This window comes from Argiope bruennichi, chromosome 2 (genome assembly GCF_947563725.1).
Source record: "Argiope bruennichi chromosome 2, qqArgBrue1.1, whole genome shotgun sequence".
NCBI classification, from domain to species: domain Eukaryota; kingdom Metazoa; phylum Arthropoda; class Arachnida; order Araneae; family Araneidae; genus Argiope; species Argiope bruennichi.
In genome coordinates this window covers 864,975-891,248 of record NC_079152.1, presented here as the reverse complement: position 1 = coordinate 891,248, position 26,274 = coordinate 864,975, and the positions used below count along the sequence as shown (strand labels likewise).

General features: G+C 30.7%; 1 protein-coding gene across 3 annotated transcripts in view; it reads left to right on the top strand.

The window, feature by feature from the left end:
* The window catches only part of LOC129957117 (pyruvate carboxylase, mitochondrial-like), a 108,014-nt gene that overhangs the window by 59,453 nt on the left and 22,287 nt on the right, over positions 1-26,274 (top strand). For all 3 annotated transcript variants that reach the window (XM_056069292.1, XM_056069276.1, XM_056069283.1), the window contains exons 7-16: positions 93-199; positions 2,136-2,299; positions 3,875-4,037; positions 6,909-7,091; positions 10,555-10,789; positions 15,853-16,077; positions 18,406-18,562; positions 20,215-20,321; positions 21,185-21,318; positions 24,320-24,569. In XM_056069292.1, the coding sequence (XP_055925267.1) occupies positions 93-199; positions 2,136-2,299; positions 3,875-4,037; positions 6,909-7,091; positions 10,555-10,789; positions 15,853-16,077; positions 18,406-18,562; positions 20,215-20,321; positions 21,185-21,318; positions 24,320-24,569 (1,725 nt within the window). The remainder of the gene's footprint in view (positions 1-92; positions 200-2,135; positions 2,300-3,874; positions 4,038-6,908; positions 7,092-10,554; positions 10,790-15,852; positions 16,078-18,405; positions 18,563-20,214; positions 20,322-21,184; positions 21,319-24,319; positions 24,570-26,274) is intronic.

Sequence of the window (26,274 nt, the reverse complement as noted above, 5' to 3'; positions counted from 1 at the left end):
AGGTTTTTAGTTCATAATTTCTTGCATTGATGCTTTGTTCATTATTTTTTAGTCCTGTTTTTTAGAGACTCATACTTTTTTTTGCATAATAGGTGATAATTATGGCAATGTTGTGCATCTGTTTGAAAGAGACTGCTCAGTTCAAAGAAGGCATCAAAAAGTTGTCGAAATTGCACCTGCTCCTAATTTTAGTGCATCAGTAAGTTTATATTTATTTATACTAAGTATTTTTTTTTAAATATTTGAATTTTGTTGCCTATTGCATGGTTGAAATAATAAAAATAAAAGAATTAGCAGTGAGATTAAAGCCTTAGTACTCATATATTTGGCCAATCCTTGAATTTTTGAACTACTTAGCATGATACCATGCACTTTTCATGTTGACAATAGTATAAAGCAAATCTGATCAGACATTTCAACATAAAAAAGTTGTAAAGATGAAAAGAATTTTTTGGAAGTAATGTTTTACCACTTTATTTATGGTTTTACTGATTATTCTACATTTTATTTATTAATACATAATATTTTTTTAAATATAAATAATTTATATATGTAAAATTCAGGCAATTTCAACTAGTTTTTGTTTTATTCTGTGATGGTTCTAAAGGTAGTCAACTGTTCATATATAAGTGAAGTACCTGAGTACTATAACCTTAGTTAGTTCCTTAACTTAGTTGATAGCTTAGTTCTAAGTACCTTAACTTAGTTAACTAACGCATAGTTTAGAAATTATTTTAAAAGTATGGCATGCATAAAAGCATTTAAAGAAGATATAAAAATAATAAATTACAATTACTTATATTAAAAATTGTTTATAAAAACAGATTTCATCATAGAATTACTTGCATATTATATTACTTGTAGTATTTCATTTAGAATAATGGAATGTTACACCATTCCATTTTTGTTTCTTTATAAAAATATTTATTTGCTTGGTGTAAATAATAAATATTTTTTTCTGAGAAGTATTGTTCATGCATTGATGTCTGACTTTTTTTCCTTCATTGTGAAATTATCAAATCCGAGTATAACTTTTTTTAACTGTTGGTAAGAAGCTTTAGACAAAAACAATATTGGGCTGATTACTAGTTTTTGTATTAATGGTACTTATAATTACATTGAGTTTTAAATTAAACATTACTATTTGGAGTGATGTGAATGTTGAACATATGCTTTTCTTATATTAAAGTTTTTATTTATTGACTAACTTTTTCATCGATTTGAAGGGTGTGGGATCTTTCATTCTAATTGGACTGGAAACATCAAAATCCTAGGGAGGGAGGGAGGGAGGGTATGAGTGCTCTAATTTTAATTTCTGTGTAATACATCAAAATTATTTGTAAAATATTTAAATGATGGGTTAAATTCAAAATTTCTAACAAATAAGGTTTCATACACATTTCATGCAAATGGTTATTGCTTGTAATTAACAAGAAAAAAAAAATCAAAAATAATTAGTGTGTTCAAAATTTTTTCTGATTACAAAATCTTAGCAGCAAATGAAATGACCCTGTAGATACATAGAAATGACAATATTTGAAGCAAAGTGAATATGATGAACATGAAATATTGTAAGGATTACTGCAAAGTTGCTTTATTAACAGGAATACAAATAGTTTTATAATGTATAAATTATTAATATTTGATCATTATTAACTAAAATATTTAGGAGAGTGTATTGAATAAAAAAAATATGATGGTTTGTAAAAACATTCACAAAAAGAAAGGTATAAATAGCTACAAGAGAATGATTCTATATTTATTTTAATGATGAAAAAAGGGCATAACACAATTGAAACAAGGAATCTGAAGAATTGCCAACAAAGATAGTATAAAATAAAAGAAAAGAAAACTGAATTACAACACCAAATTTATTGGCAAGATTTTAATAGAAATTGAAAATTAATTGAAATTGAGAACAAAATAGGAAGAACAAATGCAAGAAACAATAAAGAGCTACTAATTAAATAGGTGTGATGCCCCTAATGGTTCATGATAATGAATCATTTAAGTCTTATATAATGTTATATGCTGTGTTGCAAAACAACTGTTGGTCAATATTTAACATTATTCTACAATTTCAATTTCAGTTTTGTATTTATTCAGATTTTTCCCATTTTTACCCTATTTTATAGATCCGACAGAAAATGACTGATGATGCCATTAGGTTAGCCAAATCAGTTGGCTATCAGAATGCTGGAACAGTTGAATTCCTTTTGGATGAAAAAGGAGATCACTATTTTATTGAAGTGAATGCCCGATTGCAAGTGGAGCATACAGTTAGTGAAGAAATTACTGGGTAAGCATTTTTTGATTCTAGAAAAGATAAATTTATAAATTGTTTTATTAATTTGTTTTTATAATTTTAACTATAATTTAAATTTTGCTTCTTTTTAGTTTAGTTAAAAGTTTTTATATTTAATGACTTTTGGTGTAATAGTTCAAATATTATTTGATTTTGTCTGTAAATTACAATTAATAGGAACAGTTTTAAAAACATGGAAGTATAGTAATCAATTCTCAACCTTTTTAAATTTTATACTGTGTAGATGAGAATAAAATGATCTCTGTGCTGTTACAAAAGCATTTCTAAATTAATGCATGCTAAATGGAGTGTTTGTAATCAAAGGGTAAAACATTTAAAATTTGTATTAAATATAATTTGTAAATTAAACTTTTACAGTATATTAAAATCTAAATATATTGTGTATAGTGGTAAACAATGCAGTAAATATTGGTATTAATAGTTGATGAGAATTAATTTTGATAATTTTTCATTGTAGCCAGTTTTAAAATGATGGCTTTATATTCATACATTTCAAGTGTAACTCAGGTATAAATTGTAACCATATCAAGTATTTGTTTAATTTAGCTATTGCTGAAAATACAATTTTACAAAATGTATTGAGCTATATTTTTTTAAAAAATGATGCATTGAGAAACATAAAAAAAATTAAATGCTTTGTGAGAAAAATATTTATATTTTTTGTTTATTTTCAGTCAAAAATTGCATTACTTATTGTTTTTAATTGTAAAAATTATAGATATTAAATATTTCTGACATGAAATATTTAAAATCCAATGTCTTTTTGAATTTGAACATTATCTAGAGGCAATGTCATGGCATATGACTGTGGTCAGTGCTTCCTTTCCTCTCATTCCTAACTGAAAAAGTTAATATGAAGCTGATAACTTAAATATCATAACTATAAAATAACTAAACAAATTTGTTTCAAATACATCAATACCTTTCAAAAGAATATGTTAATCACTATTATTAACATATTCCATATTCGCCCAAGCACATATACACACTTTTTTATTATAAATAGAAATAGTTTGGTTTAAAAATTACAATACCTTAATTTTTATGGAATTCTCATTCAATAATCATGTTTAGGAGAAGTGAGTATTAGGAAAATCACAAGTCACTTTGTTCAAAATTTGTCAGTTGTATATTAAATTTGATATTAATAGATTGCAACTGAAACATTTATTTACTATCATTTCTTCCTTAATATTGTTTTTGATGATTTACCATCTTAAGAATAAATTTGAATTAAATTCTACTTTCAAGTGAAATAAAAAATTAATAATAATAGGTTGTTTTTTTTTGTATTAAACATTATTTAAGACAAAAAAAAAAAAAAAATGTGCATGCAAACATGTTTGTTCATACATATGCATACCCATTCACATATAGACACATTTGCCCAAGCACATGCACACACATATACACACCTTTTTATTATAAATAGAAATAGTTTGATTCAAAAATTACAATACCTGAATTTTTATGGAATTCTCATTCAATAATCATGTTTAATAAAACATTCTAATGTACACATTCTTCTAATGTAATTTTACTCCACAGGATCGATTTAGTACAGTCCCAGATTAAGTTATGTGAGGGCTACAGTTTGCCTGAATTAGGAATGCAGCAAGACCATATTCACATGAAAGGCTGTGCAATTCAATGTAGAGTTACTACAGAAGATCCAGCTAAAAACTTTCAGCCTGACACAGGACGTATTGAGGTTGGTCAATTATGCCGCATGAATAACATTTCCTTCCTTCCTTTCTTTCCAATAGTTCTTCCTTTTTGCCTAAAATTAGAAGTTGACTTTCTGAAGAAAAAACTAGTCTGATTTATTTCTTTTGAATTGCGTCTAAACAATGTATGTGTCCCCTTGGCAGCTTAAACTGTTAGAGATAGGCACATATCTCTAATTGGAAAAATGAGTAATATAAAGAAATACTTTGTGAATAATATTTATCAAAGTCAGTAAATATAATCCTGAACAAATACATCTATTAAGAAAATTTTTATGCAGTTCTAGAGTCCTATTATCAGGTATCCAAAAAAGTTCATGCTACTGAAGGAAAAAGTAAAATTCAAATAACAGGTGTCAATGACTTTGCTGTAATGGCATCAAAAGCTTGACATGTCCCTTCAATCGCCAGTCAGGGCCTATATATATCGGTGTTAATGAATGTTTTATGGAACCTTTCCTTTATAAGTTGATGATGAAGTCGTGTTCATGTTACTATGGAAAGGGGGTGCAGTAGCTTCTGAGGGTAAGTTTCCCTGAGCATCCTAGGGCAGAAGTCTGACTTCTAGTTCATATGAAGATGACAATCACACACTCTCTTGCACAACCCCTTTTTACAAGGAGGCTCTTTCACATACCTCACAGATAGAACACAGGGTGAAGAACAACCATGCCCGAACCAAGACTCGAACCCAGGACATCCAGATCACTGGGAAGATGCACTATCCTTAGGCCAGGATTTATATGGCATTTCCTTTATAAATTGAAATTGGACAACAAAGTTGCTAAATTAGCTGAAAAATATTCTTTACATTTTGAGGGACATCATTGAGTGACTGTATAATGTAAAAGTAGATTCTCTTTAAAAAAATAGTCTCCATGATAAGCCAGAAGATTCATTATTATTGGGGCCATGCTCGAAATTGACATGAATACAATCCTCATCAAAAGTGCAAAAAGCTTGTATCAAAGTGTGGAATAATGGAACAAACTGTCTGATTGCATCTTCGTAATTTTGGAAAGACTTCCAAGCACAGTAAATAAGCTTGTTATGATTTATTCTTCATTACCTCCACATTATAAAAAAACTTCATTCCCTAAAATAATAGGAATAAAAATAGGTATTGTACCTTAAACTCAAAATAAAATACAATTCATTGTCTCCTAATATTTTAAATTTGCTGCCAAATGAAGAGCAGGAATATCTTTTGTTAATGAATGTATTTCATCCACATAAGATATTGCTGTGTGTCTGGTGGACCAATGCTTGTCTTCTGCACATTGAATTTCTTTAGTGTGGCAAAACCATTACAACCTAGATATACCTGTTCCAGTTACAGGAAGTCGGAAGTAAAAAGTACTAGAAGTCAGAAAGTACTGGCCACAAGAAAGCTTCAGTCCTGTACCAGATATTAACATTTGATGAAAAATGATTGTTATGCAATAAATTCAAAAGAAAATACCATTTATCGTTTCATGTTTGCTGCCATTTGCAAGCATTCATCAACATATGGTACTGCTTTGTGCTTAGTGAATCAATGCTGGTCTTTTATATGGTGAATTCCTTAAGCATAGCAAAATTGTCACAACCTAGATGCAATTTGCAGGATGTCAGAAGCAAACTGTATTAGTTAATAGACAAATGAAAAATATTTTCTGAAGACAGAGTATTTCATCTTCTTTGGCAAAAATCCCTCATCGGCCTTTATGTGCAAACTTTCAACTCATTTATTCTTTACTCTGGTTATTATTTTTATCTGTTTATCACATGTTCTTGAACCTATATAACCAGCTACAGAAAGCAACAATTCTGCAAACAAAATGATCTCATACATGCAATTATTCAGTCTTTTAGCTGTAGGGACAAAAATGTTTGAAAAGGCAAATTATATGTTTATGACTCGTTATAAGCATGCAATTCAAGCTACTGGAGCTTACTTTATTAATTGAAATTAATTTGATTGAAATGTTTAAATCAATACTTATCACTGACAACAATGGTATAGACTTTTTGATACTTAGCTGTCATATTGAATAAAAATATTTTGATACAATAAAATTTAAAAAAAAAATTCTACATTTCACCACATTTAAAATTTACTAACGTATGAAGCCTAGAAATTCGTCATTTTAAATGAATTCAAAAACTGCTGTGAGAGAGATTTGCTTATTCACAGATTCTACTTCTTTGAGGTGACCATTTATTGAACTAAAATAGTGAAATTCGAAATTTCATTTATTATTTAGCTTTGATTACTGTAAAATGAAACTTTAGCTCGGAGCTTAAAAATACTTTACTAAATACAACTAATAGGATTGGAGAACAGTTCAAAAATTTTGTCTGCATATTTTTTTATTCATTGACTTAAGCAGTATTTTTTTTTAACATTATTTCCAATTATAAGTATATGCCTGTCTCTAAAGTTTTAGAAAGTAGCTATTGGACTGCGATTAGAATGGACATTTAATAATAGAGATGATCATTTTTTTTTCATGTGAGGTTTTGATTGAATTAAGTTTATTCCTATATACTATAATATCTAAATTATTTTCAATATTTTTGTTTATAGTGTAATCATTTTTTTTTTCATTTGATGGTTTGATGTAATTCAGTGTATTCCTATATACTGTGATATCTAAATTAGTTTGAAATATTTTGTACATAGTTTAATAATTTTTTTTCCTGTGATGTTTTGTTGTAATTTGTTTTATTTCTATATTTAAATTAATTTCAAATATTCTGTACATAGAGATAATCAATTTTTTAATGTGATATTCTGATATGATTCAGTTTATTACTAAATCAGTTTGTAATATTGTTACTTTTTAAATTGCTTAATTGATGTTTTTCTTTAGGTTTTCCGCAGTGGCGAAGGTTTTGGTATTCGATTGGATGGAGCTTCTGCTTTTGCAGGGGCTGTGATTTCTCCCTATTACGATTCTCTTCTAGTGAAAGTAATTGCACATGCAAAAGATCTGACTGCCACTGCTTCCAAAATGAACCGAGCTCTCAGGGAATTTCGTATCAGAGGAGTCAAAGTGAGTCTTGAATTGTTCTTTTTTTTTCTTTACAAATTTGTCTTGTCTCATGTTTATATTGAATCTTTATCTTGAACGTTTAACATTTGAAACCTTGTACATTTGCTATTTTCTCGTATACGAAGTAAAGAGAAAATATTGTAAGCATAAAAAAATTCAAACTCAACATTTTGACGAATCTCCATGCTTTACTCTCTCTCCCCTTAAATTCAAAGAACACATTTTTGAAAAATGTACTGTTTTGTGATAAAGACAACTCAAAAATCCTTTGAGCTAAATGGATGAAATTTCGTATGGTCATTACATCAAATTTGTAGATTTCTGTTAAATTTTGAGCAATATCCATTCAGTGGAAAGTTAACATATTAACTACAAAACAAAGGGAGTTAGATGGATAAAATTTAGTGCATAGATTTAACATCTGTTGTATAGATACCTGACAAATTTTTGTCAATCTTTACTTTCAAAAGCATTAAGTGCTGTCACTCAAAAATACAATGACTTAAATAGGTCAAATTTGGTGAGTAATTTTCTGCCCATGAGTGTAGTTCTATATCAATTTTTTGTTTTAGTTGGTGGGTAAAAAACATTTCTACAATACAAATTCAATTTTTGGATTTTGGATTTTTTTTTAACTGCCTGTTAGAGATTAATTGCCAAAAACCTTATGAAAGATCACTCTTTAGATTTAGTAAAAATGCTAAATTTACGCAAAGATTAATATTTTGTAACTATTGTCATGCAAAGCATTCTCTGGGATGACACTTTTATCAAAGAGTTTGCGAGAATTATTCTTGCTGGTGTATTAGCAATGATTGTATATCATTTTATGTTTTTGATTTTAATTATCAATTTAGTTGATTAATATATCATTTAATTATCCTGTGCATGTTCTTAACTAAATGCAGTTTCAATATCATTCTGATTTTTTATGTGTATTTTACTAGTTAACTCTTATGAAGAGTTAAAAATTATTTACTACACAAACTCATATTTCCATAAATATTCAAATTGTTTACTTTGAATTTATTATAATGCTATACTGATCTATTGTTATTTTGTAAGTTTTGCACAATTTGGTTAAAAACAGAATGTCAGTAAGGGGAAAAAAAAAACCAGCATGGAAAAGTTTGCAATATTTTTTTTATATTGTTGAATATACATACTGTTTTTATGAAAATGCATGTAAGTATTGGACACACCAAACAAAATTATTGATAAAAGGGCCAAATTACTTTATTTCATTTTTGACCCAATCCTTTAAATACCCTCATAATTAAAACTTCAATGTAAAATATGACTTAAAGCATATTCAAAATTCAAAAGCAATTTGTCTGACTGTTCTGGAGTAATTTTAAGAAACATGTAAAGCTGAAAAATTCTGGATACTTTTGATTTATAGTATGGATACACAATACTGAAATGTGAACGAATTTGTTGAATTAATGTCGATTCTGATTAAATTTGTTTATTTTTATAATTAGTAGCATTTGTAATATATTGACACTTCTTTACATTTAATTCTAAACTTTGGATTCACAACTCAATTTAAAATCTTCTCATTTTTAGTTTTCAAATAAATTAATTGTAAGTACCTTAATTAATCACACTTTAATCATTAACTTGGTATTGATGTAAAGATTTCAGATAACTGAATTTATTTTAAATTAAATTAAAATATACATATATAAATATTTTTTATCTCATATTTCATTTTATAGTGTCAATAACTGTTCAGCAAGATGTGATATACTCATTTATCTTATAACATGTTTATTATTATTTCTATATAAATACATTCAAATATGCACCTACAAATTTCCTTCTTAATTATTTTATCAACCTTTCAATTTAATTTTGCTTAGTTTATTTGTAGTAACCTGAATATAACAACACTTGTAATGCCAGACCTATGCATATCTTCTTGATTAAAAAATCTCATATCTGCAGCTATTTTTCAAAACTTTTAAATTTTCTTGCAAGATTTAGTACATAATTGAAATTAAACAAGTTCTATTAACTATATTCAACAATAAAAGTAATTTTCTTATTTGAAAGTAGCTGCCTTCAACAACCAGTCCAGACAAACAAGTCCAGATTGATTTTATAGGCGATTAATATTTAATGCATTTTTAAATTCTAAATTTTCATCTTGTTATCTGATATGACTGAAAGACCTAATTTTATTTGAATCAGTCTATTATAAATTACTATGGGTGTGAATTTAAGTGTATATGCATCAGAACAGAAGTGAAGCTGAAAATTTTATTTCAGGGTTAATGTCAAAAACAGCAATTTTTTAAATATTAATTTAAGCATTCGCAAAAACATGCGATTGAGTTATGTGATGGATGAGTTTGAATTTCATCACAGCATTAAGAACAATCTGTACACTAAATTATATTTTTAAAAAAATCTACAGGAATGAAATTGATATCACAGCATTAAGAACAATCTGTACACTAAATTATATTTTTAAAAAAATCTACAGGAATGAAATTGATATCACAGCATTAAGAACAATCTGTACACTAAATTATATTTTTAAAAAAATCTACAGGAATGAAATTGATTAAAATGGCAATATTTTGAATTTCAAAATCCATTTTTATGAAATAATATTTTTAGAAAATGTGAATGTCAATTTCCATAAACAATTTATAGCAATTATTAACCTATCGGCTGTTAAGCCTATTTTAAATTCGTTAAATATTGTTTGTTGCCTGTTTCAAGTAATTTTTATTTCTTTTACATTTTCCCCCCTCTCTGACTGAATGAAGTTTTTGGTGACAGGGTGAGTTGATAAAATGGCCAAGTCTTCAGAAAATTTCAAATGATATTTTATAGCTCCATTAATTAGCTGAATGAAGTTTAAATTAAATGCAGCTTTAAAAACGTTCAGTGATGAGCTTGAAATGGTTATGGATCGTTGTTAACATATTCAATTTATCAATCACATAAAAAATAAAATTTTTCATTTAAAAAAGGCATTAAGAAAAAGTTTTTACTAGTTAATTGAAAATATATCAAAAATATACTGGTGAACACAGAAACATACAGTTGGCAGGTGCATCGTATGATCAATCCATTGGCATGAGCACCCAGTTAACTGTGAAGTCATCTTGATGAAAGCAGGATCACCATAAGATAGTTTGTTTACATTTAAATTACAAGAGATGAATGGTTATTACACCTCCAGATTCGCAATAATCTGAGTTCACCCTGTTACTAAATGTAAACATCTCTTTTCATCTTTTCTCTCCCCTATTTTGATGAAATCCTGGTGCATGTGAAAAGCACGGAGGGTTTTTAAATCCGAGAATGAAGAATAATAAGAACGATTTCTGTGCCATGTATCTTAGCATTGTGTGTGTGTGTGTGTGTGTAATTATAACATGATTGATTATTATGTTTAACAAATTCTTGCTCATAATTAGTTTGGCTAACTGTCATATCTTTTCAGACAAATATTCCCTTCCTCCTGAATGTTCTGGAAAATCCCAAATTTTTAAGTGGCACCATTGACACCAACTTCATCGATGAAAATCCTCTTCTATTCCAATTCGAAGCCACACAGAACAGAGCCCAAAAATTACTTCGATACATCGGAGAAGTGATGGTGAACGGACCAACCACACCTCTTTCGACGAACTTGAAACCTTCGGACTTGGATCCGCATGTCCCAGAAATACCTGCAGGTATTTTATACTTATAATACATTTTGTTTTTCTGTCAAATTTTATTTTTTTCTGCTAAATTTTATCCCTTGTTTGATTGTGTAATATCTTATTCTAAAGAGTTTTCATAATTAAATATTCAAAAAACAATGGAGTTTGTATAATACTATTTTATGTATGTTTATCTTCAAAACTCTGAGTTTTTGATTTAGAAAATTAATTATTGTATTAAGATTGCTGAAATATAATGAACTTTTTTGTTTTGCATTATAAATCATATAAAGAAATAAAATCTTTGTTGTAACCTATGAGGAGGGGTTAATATATTACATGCAAGGTGCCCTCAATTGAATATGGTGCAGTGGTGTTATGCTATTATTCCATATGTTAAAGCTTTATGGTATTTTTGGTATATGTGGCTGTGTATATAAGGGGAAAAAACTGTTATGAAACAGTATCAATGTGTCATTAAATGAAATATAAAACAAATTATGTCATGTGACGAATACCCCAAAACAGATTGTCATCAGATTCCTGTTGATAGATATGGAGGAAGTCTTTTACAGTGGAATGAAGAATGCATATGGGATTGAGTGCATATCGCAAAGTACAGTTTTCCAATGGCGGATAATGGGTTTTAATCATACAAACTCAACCGATCTCCAAGTCCAGTTTAAACTTTCTATAAACTATGCAAGTTTTGAAACTCTCTTTTCACTTTTGGATATTCAAAACCAGTTATTCTTTGTTTTCAGTTTAATCTGTATGTAAGCAGTTTTTAAATAATGGATATTGTGGTATATTGAAGTCACAAAACATCCTTCATTTTAGTTTCAATATCTTGCATATTAAAATATTTTAATTTAAATGGAATTTTTTTTATTAATTGTAAGAGTTATTTTTAGTCTTGAATAAACTGTAAGAAAGTAATTTAAGGAAAGTAGAGAAAATAATTTAAATTTTTAAGTTAATTTTTAATAAATAATACAAAATTTAACTTTTTTTGATGTAATTGAAATAAGATTTTTATAATAAAATTTTTCTTGTGGTTTTTATGTGGAAGTTATTCAGCCAGCTGGAAGAGCGAAAAAAAGAATGATTTTTAAGCATACAATAATATGAAAAGTTCCAAGATTTGTGTCTTAAACTTTAAATGATACTTAAGTTCTATTTGAGTGTGCTCATTATACTTGTAAATGAAATGAAAATACAAAATGAAATTAGCCTTGAAAATATTGGAGGAAGGGGGAATCAAAGTCTTGGGGGCCCCATTGTGCTTATTTGATAATCATACCCATACACTTTGGGTATAAATTACTAGACCATGGAAAAATTGGGCAGCATGACATGTATTTATCTCCATCATGATCGCATTAAATTCTGTAATGATCTGTTGGCATTGCGAATTTCGGGGACCTCTTTCCTCTGCAATCTTCTAAAACCAGATATTTTTTAATTGATTTTAATTTATTTATGCATGCAGTTTATAAGAAAAAATATTATGAACAAAATGAAATAATGAAACAGCTCATTCCAGTCTATTTTCATAAATGTTGATTTCAATATATCATGCGCGCGCACACATATACGCACGCACGCACAAAAAAAAAAAAAAAAAAAAAAAAAAAAATGTATTCCAAATGCAAATTTTATTAGAATTTGGCTAACACTGATCTGCAAGCAAATTTGGAAACTTCAGAACTAAATATTAAAAAGAATATTCTGAATTTGAAACAAATTTAGATATATTTGAGAAGAACATAGCTGTTGCATATACAGTGGAATCTCGCTTAATTCATTCCCGAATATTACTCGTAATGCGAAACGATTTTGTGCCTAGGAATCAACGTTAAATGGAATAATTAATGTGTTGCATTCTGAAACAAATTTATAATAATACAATTTATAATTAATAATAAATGCATTTTTTGCAAAAAAAAAAAAAAAAAAAAAAAAAAAACATTTGTATTTGGTTACATCTTGAGACCACTAATAGCCTCAGCGAGCGTCAACATGGGTTTAGGGAAGGTAAATCTGTAGACACAGCCACCCATGAGCTGATAAACAAAATTCAAGCTGCAAGAAGAGAGTGCAAGCATGTCTTAGTGCTCTCTATTGATATAAAAGGAGCCTTTGACAACTTGCAACACAAAGAAATTCTCAAAAGTCTGGATGAAAGTCCCTGTCCTTTAAACATCATTTGCCTCTTTCACAGTCTCCTCCAAAACAGGAAAGTGACCCTAATGACTCCAGAAGGTAGGGCCATGAAAGATCAGAAACAAGGCTGCCCTCAAGGATCATGCAGCGGTCCCGCTTTCTGGAATCTCGCAGCCAACGAAATTCTCAAGCAGGTCTGGCCAGAAAATGTACACATCCAAGCCTTTGCAGATGATTTTATACTGGTTATCGAAGCGGACACAAAAAATAGCCTGGAAAGAGAAACTGAACTTGCAATAGCCAAATTTAACTCCTGGTGCTCAAATAATCAACTTTCCATCTCCACGGAAAAAAACAACCCATATTTTATTCAGCAAAATGGCGAGAGGCCCCAGAATCATGTGGAATGGTGACATCATTAAGAGAAACAAATCTATTAAATATCTAGGAGTCCACATTGATGACCAATTAAACTGGCTGGAACACATAGAAAAACAAGGAGAAAAGGCCATTAAAATGCACGAAAACCTCAAAAGAATCGCTGGCAGCACATGGGGAATCTCTCAGGAACACAAAAGAGTTCTTTACAAGACAGTAGTTGAGAGAATGCTCGCCCATGGTTCATCAGCGTGGTGTCTAAACCCAACATATAGAATGAAGAGGAAGCTCTTCACTATTCAGAGACCATTTCTTCTCTACATTTCAGGTGCTTACCGCACAACTCCAACAGCAGCGCTACAAACCATTCTCGGCATTCCACCCCTGCACCTGCAATTACAGTTTGAAGCCAGACTAACGACAATATATCGCCTAAGAATCCCTCTTCCGCATAATATAACAGAAATACAACCAGAAGATCTTGAGAAGAAAGCAACTGGTTGGTCTACTCACCCTTCACAGCATCTCAATCCCAACCAAATTTCATTGGAAGATGAAGGAATAAATTTATCTCAAATAAACAATATCAATATCTTCACAGATGGCTCAAAAACAGAACATGGAGTTGGAGCTGCGTTTTGTGTTCTGTTCAATGATTCCTGGGCCTACCACTGGTCTGCCAAATTAAATGACAACAATACCGTTTTCCAAGCTGAACTCACTGCATTTCATGAAGCAGTAAAATATACATCTTAGTTTTCAAACAACAATACTTTTAAAATACATGTTGACAATAGAGCTAGTATCATGGCATCTTCAAATCCAAAGAGCACAAACCAAAAAGCAAGAGAAATTTTTGGTCTCCTGCTTTCAAAACTAACAATAAAAATTTCATGGGTTAAAGCACATGCGGGCAATATAGGCAATGAAAAAGCAGATCAACTGGCAAAGGACGCAACGTAAAATGGGCAATTTTATATGCAAACAAAGATACCAAAACCACATATAAAAGCTCTCCTCCGGAAAGACATGCTTGAGGAATGGCAAGGATATTGGAGCAATGGTGTCACAGGCAGAAAATTTTTTAACATCCAGCCTTCAGTCAACCTTAATCCCACTACTGGAACAGAGAGGAAATTATTTTCTTCTCCGAACACACCCCTTTTCCTGCCTACCTCAAAAGGTTCAATCTGTCTGAGAGTGACCAGTGCAGTTGTGGTGGGATAGGCACCGCACTTCATTATGCTACGGAATGCATCCTTACTATCTCCTGCCATATGAAAAAACCATCACCAAGCCATGAACAGGAGTGTCGGAAAAGAGTCGCCGGCAACTTCCTTTCCAGGCAAAAAATCCACAGTATAATCAAATTTATAAGTGGAAATAGAGACCTATTCTTGCCTCCATAGCTGTCAACATCAAGTCTCATACCAAAAAAGACTAAGGGAAAAAACAAGCACTGCAGTCTCCTGTCACACACTTCAATGAAACAGAGATTGTCTTCATTTCCATTTCTCAAATTATTTTCCATCTGATTTTTTTTAACTGCATCCTGATCTACTATATCATAAAAAATAAGTGAACACAGGTTATATGTATATTTTTACAAATGTTATCTCTCAATCTGCATTATATTTCTAAGTTTATTACTACAAATTATATTTCTAAGTTGAAAAATTATGTAAACGGTCTCATCAATATATAAATTCTTATATAATTGTAAATTCTGTAAATAGTTATTTTTGTTTCGTTTTCCTACTGTAAATATTTTGTTAATTAAATAAAATTCCCGTAACATGTCTACCAAACCGTTCAGTGACCAGAATGGTCACTTATACGGGGGTATGAGACGGCGTTCTGTTCTGTATTTGGTTACATTTCAAAATTTTGCGAAAATGAGACATAACATTATCGCTAAATGGATTTGTATCGTGCATAGCCGTTACATTAACAAAATGTATGCTTCTCAACGTACAATTCGAAAATTTCGCATGTTTTCAGGAAGGCTGCTGTTGCTGTGTTGCATCTCATTTCTTTCTGTCCTAACCTTATCTTCTCTGCAACTTTTTGCCGTGACACAGAATACAGCTTCATAATCTCTTCTCTTGTTCTGGCTCTGTTCTTCCACCAGCTCATCGATGGCGTTATCCACCTATAGCCCCATAATCTTGGCAAGACTCCACAGGAACTTGCTGAAACCCCTCGGAGTCGCGTTCGACAACGCTATCCGACAAAAAGTTTTTTTTTTTCAAGTAAATATGAGAGTTCTTATTTGGCTAGCGTTCATTTCAGACTGATACAGATCATTCCAGAATGTGCTGTCATGGTGTCCCCTCGTTACTCGTTCTGCTGAACGTCGCACGATAAGCGAGTCATTTTTACATTTCGTTTTCCAAATCATTCATTATATAAGGTACTCTTTCAGTGAGGCTTGACTGTTCTTAAGTTCATAATATTTATAACATTAAATTATAAATGATGTAAAATAATACTAAAAAGTAGAAAATCATTAAAAATCATCAGATAATATTTTTTATTACTTTGTTCAGGTTTCAAGCCATCGAAAGGTTTTCGAGATATCCTACTACGAGAAGGCCCGGAGGCATTCAGTAAAGCTGTGCGCAATCACAAAGGCCTGCTGTTGATGGACACTACATTCCGGGACGCTCATCAGTCGCTGTTAGCCACAAGAGTTCGTTCTTTTGATCTATTGAAAATATCGCCCTACGTGGCTCACAGTTTCAACAATTTTTACAGTCTTGAAAACTGGGGAGGTAAGTAAATTTTTTTCTTTCTGTCTCTCCTGCGCGTTTCTTTGCTGGAAAAGCGTGTTTAAAAATTTAAATATTCATGTGTTGAAGTGGGGAATGGTCTACCAACAACTTCCCCGTATACTCTCCACTAGAGACGTTATCTGGCGCAAAAAAGGATGGTCTTTGGGTAAGGCAGAGAACGTCGTGCGTAGCATTGTTTTACAATAATTGCGAATTATCAACTTTAAGCAGACTTTATCATTTTTACTGAATCTTTCGTGTTATCCTACGGAGAGTTTTAATTCCTGCCAAGCGATTAATGGTATCTCAAGATGGAATTTGTATTTCAGACGCATTTTTTTCGCAGCTTATTAAAACAAAAACTTGATCTAGAACTGTATTAGCAGTAACAAAATCACATTCCAAATGGATATATTTAACTCTTTGCATTTTTTAATTATCGCGTTTACATGCTTCTGAAAGTATAAACTGACAGGCATTCAACCCCTGTCAACCATTTTTACTGAATCTATCGTGTCATCCTTGGCGAATTTTTGGGCGATTCATTCCTGACATGCAGTTAATGGTATCTAAGAAACGAATTTGTTTTAGAGTGAATGTGGTGGGTTTTTTTTTTCTTCCAACCAACTGAAACAAAAATTGGACACAGAATTGCACTTGTAGTCTCAAAGTCATTTTTCATAAATTTAAGCCAAGATAAGTAAGTAAAGTTCAAATTTGATATATTTAAGTCATTGCATTTTTGAGCTATCGTTTTTTCGTGCTTCTGATAATACTGGTCGACAGACTGTCAACCCCTTGTTGCATTTGGCTCAAAATTTGATAGGTGTCTGCACTATAGATGTTAACTATGCGTACCGAATTTTATCCATCTAGCTCTCTTCCGTTTGTAATTATTGTGTCAGCTTATTTTCAAAGGACTGGATACGCAAACTTCCACTGAATGGAGATTGCTGAAAATTTGATAGAAATCTACCAATTTGATGTAACGACCATATACCAAATTTCATCCATGTAGCTGAAAGCGGTTTTCAGTTATCTTTGTCAGAGACAGACGAACTTTCGCCAAAATTGATTTTTCGAGCTCAGGATGGTCTTAAACTTGGAGATTCCCAAAATCTCGAATTCGAATTTTTGACGATCACAATACTTTCTCTATACTACACATACGATTAAAAAAGTAAAGAAGAAAAAAAAAAAAAAAAAAAAAAAAACCACGCTACAACTGCAAAAGTGAAACTTTTTTTAAAAGAGTACAAATATGATACTTTCTTTCCAATTAGATACCAGTTACCACATGTCTCTTAGTTCACTTTTTTTTTCTTTTCTTGAGGGGGAAAAAGTGGTTTTTAATTAGTTTGGCAAATATCTGAGCTAGGGATTACCAGATTAATGAAAGTGAGAGATTTTTAAAAGTTCATTCTACAGCAAAATCCGAGCGTATTATTCAAAAGTGTTCAGCAAATTATATAGGATAAATATTTCAAAATATGATTTAAAATCTGAGAAGCAGACTATTATTCAAATAGTCTGCTGCATCCATTGACTTGTTTCTCCAATCATGGCAGATTGCATAGCGATCATTACAATTCTTTTTTTTTTTTTTAAATTATGTGTTAATACATTTTAATTTCACATTAGTATTCCTTACTTTATATTACAGCTTTCTATTGAAATGAAAGAAAAAAAAAAAAAAACACGCAGCTCGAGATTTAATTTATATTTAGTTTATCTGAATTAGCTACATTCACCAGCCAAATTGATTCACTCTGTTTTTAAATTTTTGTGTTTGAAGGTCCTGGCACTTGCTATACTTCTAAATTTTTATATTCTTTAACAATGAGGATCAAAATCCTTTTAATGAATTATTTTAATTGGGAATTGAAAAACATTATTTCTGAAGCATATATATTTAACTCCGTATATCGGTTGTCCCAAAAATAGCCGATAGATTTCGAAAATCAGGGGAAAAAGAAATGTTTGCAACCCTACACTTGGTAGCATGAAACGGAATTACTAAAAATTCAACCACTTAAATATATCGAATTTGGCATGGGATTTCGTGACTACAATTGCAGGAAAACGTATCTAAAATATAAATTCGATTTTCGGGTACTCTTAATCGTGTGCAAGGATTAATCGCCAAATAAAACGAATCAAGGATCTCACGATAGATTCAGTGAAGATGCCAAATTCACGCCAACATATATTTTGTATTGGCTCACTGGCATAACATCTTTATTAGAGAGTATCGGAAAAAATTCCATGACAACGTCCATCTTGTTTTTTGCTCTGCATTTATTGTTCTTTTAAATTGGAACTCTGCAGGTGCGACGTTTGATGTTGCCATGCGTTTCCTGCATGAATGCCCCTGGGAGAGACTCCAGGCCATGCGGAATCTCATTCCTAACATTCCTTTCCAAATGCTGCTGAGGGGAGCCAATGCCGTGGGCTACACTTCATACCCAGACAATGTTGTCTTTAAGTGAGTCGCTTCCTGTTCTCTTTTGTAATTGTGCATGTGTGCGTTGAAGCTTCCGAGTATCCGGTTCGCGACTATCCGGCCTAGTTTTCTTTTATCGTAATTAAATAGGAAGGCAAGACGCTGCAGTGGCAACATTGTTTATGCGTCCGGAATTTAAGTGAGGCTTTACAGAATTTATATTAAAATGTGAATAGTTTATATCCTTTTTCTCTAATAAATTCTTGAAACGTGCCCCAGTATGAAAAGTTCCCTGTATATAAATTATAAATATATATAAATTACCAGTACAGAGCCCTCTACTTTAACTGTACACGTTATCGTCAACGGCTTCTATGATTCATCAGGTCGTGGTCACGTTCACATTCCACGTGGCTTGCGATAAATGGAGGACTTAGTATATATTAAGAAGTGCGAAAATATGTATTATATCAGTGAGATTTGGTATAATTACTTGGTCTTCTGGTATTGTTTTTGTTGGGGCAAAGAAATGAATTCATAGAACTCCGACCTATTCGTCTTTTTTGTAATCCGGCTTACCCTTCCACCACATTAGATCGGATACTCATGAGTGTACTGTATTACTAATTTTGGCAGATATGCTTCGTAGAATAAAAGTCAAGTGCTTTAAAATAATTTTTTGAAATTATAATTGAAAATGAAAAAAAAAGGTTTTTCAGTTTTTGCCATTGACTTTCAAAAACATTATCATACAAAAAGAATGTAGCTACAAGTTTTATTATTAATATCATTAAAACTATCTGTACAATTTTGTCTTTAAGTGAGTTTCTAAATCAGGTTGTCACGCCACCGGGAAAACTGGGAAAACACAGGAAATTTAAAAATCGTCTAAAAAAACAGAAAAATGCAGGGAAATTTGAAATTTTTTATAAAAACTGGGAAAATAGAGGGAATTTTAAGTTTCTTAGTTATTTTTTTCCCATCTAAAAATGCGATCTCTTAAGATGTAAAAATAAAAGTTCGCAGTCATAACTTCTAAAAACGAAATATCATTCACGATTGTGAAATCTGTAAACTCGCCCCTTTTCTACCTTTTTATGCTCATATCTTCCAAAATAATTGTCTTAAAATGATTTTAAGACTCAAAAAGTTACTTTTTTATGATATTCCGTTTCATTTCAGTACAATTTTCCGCTTTATTTTACTATTTTTTATTCATTCTTATGCACAATCTGTAACAGTGTTTTTAAATGCTATAATGGAATTCAAACTCATTCATCCAAACATTCAATCGCACATTTTTTGTCAATCATTAGATCCATAGTTTGAGTTTTCACTTCCATTTTTATTTCATAATGTATAAATACTTTTTAATTTGCATTGAATGGATTCAATTGAATTCACGTTTCTGAGTCGTATCAAATAACAAGGGGAAATTTTTTAAAAAATGCATTTCATATTATTCATTTGATAGCCTAAAAAGCCCTATTATCTGGATGGACAAATTAGTCAGTATAAAATGTCAGTATTAAACTCATTCTTTATCTCTGACTATCCAGCTGGTTCCTGTTAGTTACTAGTATTATATAATCTTTATAAAATAGTCATTTTTCTTTTACATCTTGAGATGGATGGTATTTTAAAAAATTCAATTATACTCACTGATCATTTAATTCCCCTCCCCTTTCATGTAGGTTCTGTGAGATGGCTAAACAGTGTGGGATGGATATATTCCGGGTGTTTGATTCCTTAAACTATGTCCCTAACCTTCTTCTTGGAATGGAGGCTGCTGGAAATGCAGGTAAAAGGCAATCTTTTTCAGTCCTTTGCACTTTTTTAATTGTATGTTGGATATTCATCGTTAAATGGCGCCATGCAACCATCATCATGAACATAGCAACCATCACCATTCGGCCAATTTTATTAATACTGATAAAAGTAGTCGTTTGATTGTAATTTTGTTAATATTAATAAAACAGATGTTAGATTGTAATTTTGTTAATACTGATAAAAGCAGATGCTTAGTTGTAATTTTATTAATGCTCTTAAAATTATGGGCTGTGATTGTATCTGTAACTGTGTTCCTTTGTTTTTTTTAACTGTGGATGAAAAGTTTCTGGTATGGTGGTTTGGTTCTCACCACCCAGGTGGGAATGAAAATAGTGTGGGGGTCGGCTACCCTCTATCGATGATGGGATGTTCTTCCCACGAAAAAGGGTTGTACCGTTACCGGTGATGACCCTCAGGACTCAACCTCATTTCATGGCGGGTCTGAGTAATCAGCTTGTGATATTTGCTCTTTTGAACTTCATTAAATAAAATCTACATTATATCGCCATTTTAATTGAAGCAATTTAGCCGTCTTTGTTATGCACATTTTCTATTTTGTTTCAGCTAATAGTAAAATTTAATTTTTGAAAATCGAAGAAATTTTATTTACTGCTATTCATAAAACAGATTACTCAAATTTTTAAAATCCTGTTATCCCTTTCATTCTGCCTATAGAGACAATCACCTCTATTTTTCACTTATTCGCTTATCATAAATAATGCTCTCCAAAATCTTTGCAAAAAGCTTTAGGATATATCAGAAGAAGCCGATTTTAAAGTTGTAATAATTTGATTTAAATTTAATAATTTTTTTTGTGTGTTTTTCATCCACCAGGTGGTGTTGTTGAAGCTGCTATCTCTTACACTGGAGATGTTTCTAATCCTAAACGTACAAAGTATGATCTGAATTATTATCTAAATTTGTCTGATGAATTAGTGAAAGCTGGTACGCACATCTTATGCATCAAGGTAGGTTTTATGTGAGCATTCTTCTTGCCATATTACTTTGGTTGCCAGCTGCCACATTTGGTGACCAGCTGGAATATCGGTTGCATTTGGTCTCAATTGAATTTCTTACGTGTAACTTGATATTCCTGGTTACCTTCAGATGGATATAAATATTTCAGTGTCACTTCCATTTCTTAAATGTATGACTCTTTTTAAAGGAATCAAATTACATATCAAAATCTACATCCCTTAGTATCTAGTTGCTGCATCATCTTGCACATTGCTGATACTTGATTTTCATGTCTCTAATGCACTGTTAATCCCAAGATTCCGTTACTTGTATACAGTTTGCATGTATTATCAGATTAAAAAAAATGTAAGAATACCAAGTACAGTAATTTATTATATAATATCTGCCTTTATTTCCTAATCTACTGATTGTGGGCTTTGTTTATGTTCAGCAAAAACTAGCATAAAATAAAACCTTTAAACAATACTTCATAATAGGTATAGTGCATTCGGATAAAAATATAAACAGAATCTTCATTCTTTGGCTTTCAATAATGGCAGAAAAACATGCAATTAAATATTTGATGAAACTGATTTATTAACAATTTAGAAATTTGAATTTCATTTGAAAAAAATAAAAGTGTTGCTGCAAATTATGCACAAAATATTTTATAAATTACCACATTTTGAAGAAAAAAATGGTATAAAAGTTTTTAAAATGCTCTAAAAATTATTTTTCTGTGATACAATTTTTGCGTTATGGGAAAGAAAAAACTTTCAAAACTACTATTAATTTTTAATTAATTAAAATTCTAATACGATTTTAAAAATGATTCTTAGGTTAATTTACCCATCTTTTGAACTTTATTTGTATCAAATTTGTTAGTTCTAGATCAAAACAACCTTTCTTGTAGAATGTGGACATTCTCATTATTATTGAGAAAGACCATAAAAAAATGATTAAATAACTTCTCTTCATTTGTTTAACCATCCTTTTATGCATATAAAAAACTATTGCTTAATATTTTTAAATCTGTATATATATATATATATATATATATATATATATATAGTATAATATCTATTCCTTCTCTTTTAGTCTTTTGTAATCCATACACAAAAAATATTTTAAAAAAGAATTTTTTTTTAATAAAGAATCTTTATATATCTATTTGTAATAAAGAAGAATTTGTGCAGCTCTACAAACCAAACTATTTGATTTAGAGTACCAAATTTTTTCACAAATGCACCTGGAAGAGATTTTTTGGAAGGGGAAGCTTTGAAAATTAATCAAGATGTAAATGATCTTTTGAAACTATTGTAATGCAAATTTAATTTTACACCATTCTGAAATTACTATAAAATTCAAACCCTTTTCATTTTTTCCCTATATTTAATTGTAAGATTTTTTTTCTGTCTTTGAGAACTAGAAAGATAAGTTTTGTTTACTATACAGTTTGCACGAGGAATAAAAAAGTGAGGTATATACATGCATCATGAAAGACAATGTTGCAATTAGAAGACAGATTATTCAAACAGTTATGTTTCAGTTGCACTATGATGTTTTGTGGACTCCACATCATGGAAATTTCTTGTTCACACTAACCATAGCAAGAATGTTGAGTGTTCATATCACGTCCGAGTCACCAATGTACAAGTTTGAGGTTCAAATTCGCTACGTGAGGGTTCATAGCCGAGTAACAAAGCCACTAGACAAAAATGTACATTCCTTTCTGGAGGTTGTTATCTGGCTTATGAAGTTACCACCATAATTTTTTGTATAATAGTAAATAATGTATATAGTAAAAGGAAACAGATTTGATTTTGTGTTACATCTCAATGTCTAAATAAACTTTTCTGTGGGAATTATGAGCATTAAATTATGCATAAGAAATTTAATAAAGAAACCAGTGCTCCCAGTGAAACAGCTGGTTGCCAAAGGCAGCTTGCTCAAAAGCCAAATGTAAACTTTTTAATGATACAACAAATTTTTAGTAGTATTTTTCAAGAACATTTTAATTTTCTGAATTCTGTTTAAAAAGTTTATACTGTATAGTTAAAACTGTTACTGTATTTATTAATTTTATTTGTATTCTAATGAAAATTTTCAGATCTACATTTCCTGTTTATTTTTAATTTCATGAACACATTTGAACTTCACTTAACAAGCGCAATTCCTTCTCGAATCATATTCATAATATGAAATAATCATTAATTGAAGCAGTTTTATTCTATAGAAATCCATGTAAATTAGAACAATGTGTTCCATTTTGACAAAAATGCTCAAGCAGATTTATAATAATTTAATTCATTATTTATAATGCATGCTTCTTTCACGGGAAAATTGTTTAAAGACACTTGTCTTTGGCTTTACATCAAAATTTGTTGAAATGAAATCCAGCATAACTCTGAAATGAATTTGTTGCATAAATAGCTATTACCTTATCAGGGTGATGTTTCTGACATAGTATAAAATAATTTCCAATGCCCTCTGCATCTCCCTTATTTCACTGGAAGATTATTATTTCTTATTCTCTTGATCAAATCTTTTCCGTAGCTTTTAGTTATGACACAGAATGCATAACTGGAATGCTTCATAAATTCTTCAGTAGTTCTGGCTCTGTTCTTCCACTTGCTCATCAATGGTGTTGCTGTCCACTTCTAGTCCCATGATCTCGACCAGAGACAAAATTTCGTGTCTTAAGACTCCACATGCCCTTTCTGAAATCTTCGTGTGACAATGCTATCCAGTTGAAATTCTATGTAATTACAAGGCTTCAAACAAGCATTCAACACTGACTGATAAAAACCAATCAGGCATGTGATATCAAGGTATTTCTTCACCATTCGTTATGCGAAATATCGTTCGTTAAGCGAGTTTGTATTTTGTTTAACTTATTAAACGGGGTTTGACTATTTATAGAAAACTTTTAATGATGGTAAAAAAAAAAGTTCCCCGCTTTGATTGTTTGTGAATGTATTTAATGCTTGGTTTTCAATCTTGCTTGGTCAGGACATGGCAGGTCTTTTGAAACCCCAGGCTGCGAAACTGCTGGTGACCGCCCTCCGAGATCGCCACCCTGATATTCCTATTCACATTCACACCCACGACACGGCCGGAGCAGGAGTTGCCTGCATGCTGGCCTGCGCAGAGGCTTCTGCAGATGTTGTAGACGTGGCAGTTGACTCTATGTCTGGCATGACTTCTCAACCCAGTATGGGAGCTATTGTGGCTTGTTTGGATGGTACAGATCGCGATACTGGTGAGTAAAGTCATCGTTATTTTCTACTAATTAATATATTCTGTGTTATTTTGAGATGAATTTTTTGTGTGCTTTTTACTGATAAAGAATTATTATTTAATTGATCGCCACAAAACTGTAACTAAAATTTCCCTAATCCATTTATATTTACAAGCAAAATTTGAAATACTCGCATATTCTTGTAAATTCCTAATATTTTTGTAATTATTATTGCAACTTATGTTGATATATATGTAAGAAAGCAAAAATATATTTAATATTAGCATTTGGCAGAATGTCAGTATGCTCGTAAATAAGAGAATTCTTGTATAATATTTTTGCGTAAACAATTTATTTATATACATAAAACTAACTTACAGGGCACAGAAATCGCTCTTATTACAGCCGAATGGCAACAGTCATATAGTAAACAAATAAATATGAGTAATTTAGACGACTTCACAAAATATTTTTTACAACTGCACATAATTCAACGCTTCGTTAATAAATGAAGCTGAAAAATTCCCTGGATAAGGCTAATCAAAAACTCTATTCACTTAAAGAAAGGAAGGCATAAAAGAAATCAATAAATATGCATCAAATAAAGTTTAATCGAAGGAGAGTAGGCTTAAACATTGCTAGATGGATAATCACTATGACATACCAATGGCATACCATATCTTCTAAAACTACTCTCTTCCTCAAACGGTTTTTGTATCATCTGAGAGCCCTTTTACTGATATCAATTCCATTTCTATGCAGTGTTTTTAATAATTTTTTAAAAAAGTAATACACAGTTTGTTACAATTTTTAACATTAAGATGAAATTCAAACTCATTCATAAAAACATGCAAGCACATGCTTTTCCCATTGCTACAGTAGGTTTTTTATATCCGTTTTTATTTCGTACTAGCCGCCTTTGGCGACCAGCCGGTTCGCCAATCTTAATGTTCGTTTAAATTTTAATAATTAAATAGGTTGAACCGGAGTTTAACCCCCTTCTTCGCCAAAGTTGCGATAACGCTCCAAAGCTGGCAATCTTTATTATGCACTATAATTGAACATCTGCTCCTTTGCTTTTGAACATTTCGCAAGGTCGTTGTTGGCGATTTTTAAAAATTGCTCCAAGCAGGAGGTTAAACTCCGGTCGTACCATTAAATATTTTACGCAATTCCAAATTTAATAGATTCTTCATCAAAATATTTTAAAACTTCAAATTTTGAGCGTCATATAATTCACTCATAATATTATAAGGGCCTTCAGTCATAGCCTGATATGTATCTCTCTAATTTTCTGTTACCCCTCGTAAAAATTATGCTTTAAATTAAAGTGTAAATGATTAATCTGCAATTAAAATAATAATATTTTTTACTGAAACAAAGCATTTTTTTAATAATATGATTACTGATAATTGAGTCACTGAGCGTTTAGACTTTATGGGCACTAAAGAATATCTTTCTTAATTTATGTAATGTCTCAAGAATTTGTCAACAAAAATTTCTCAGATTCATCATGAACAGATCGATTCATTAACAATGTTTCATTTTAAATGCATCAAACACTAAAAAAATAAAATAAATCGTTTAAAATAATCGGTCGAAAACAGGTTTAAAAAAATACTTAAAAAACGATGTACTTAAAACTATAAGCATATACAAAAAAGTATATAACTAACATAAATATAATTTAATTACAAAAGCATCCAATTAACCTAAAAATAATTTA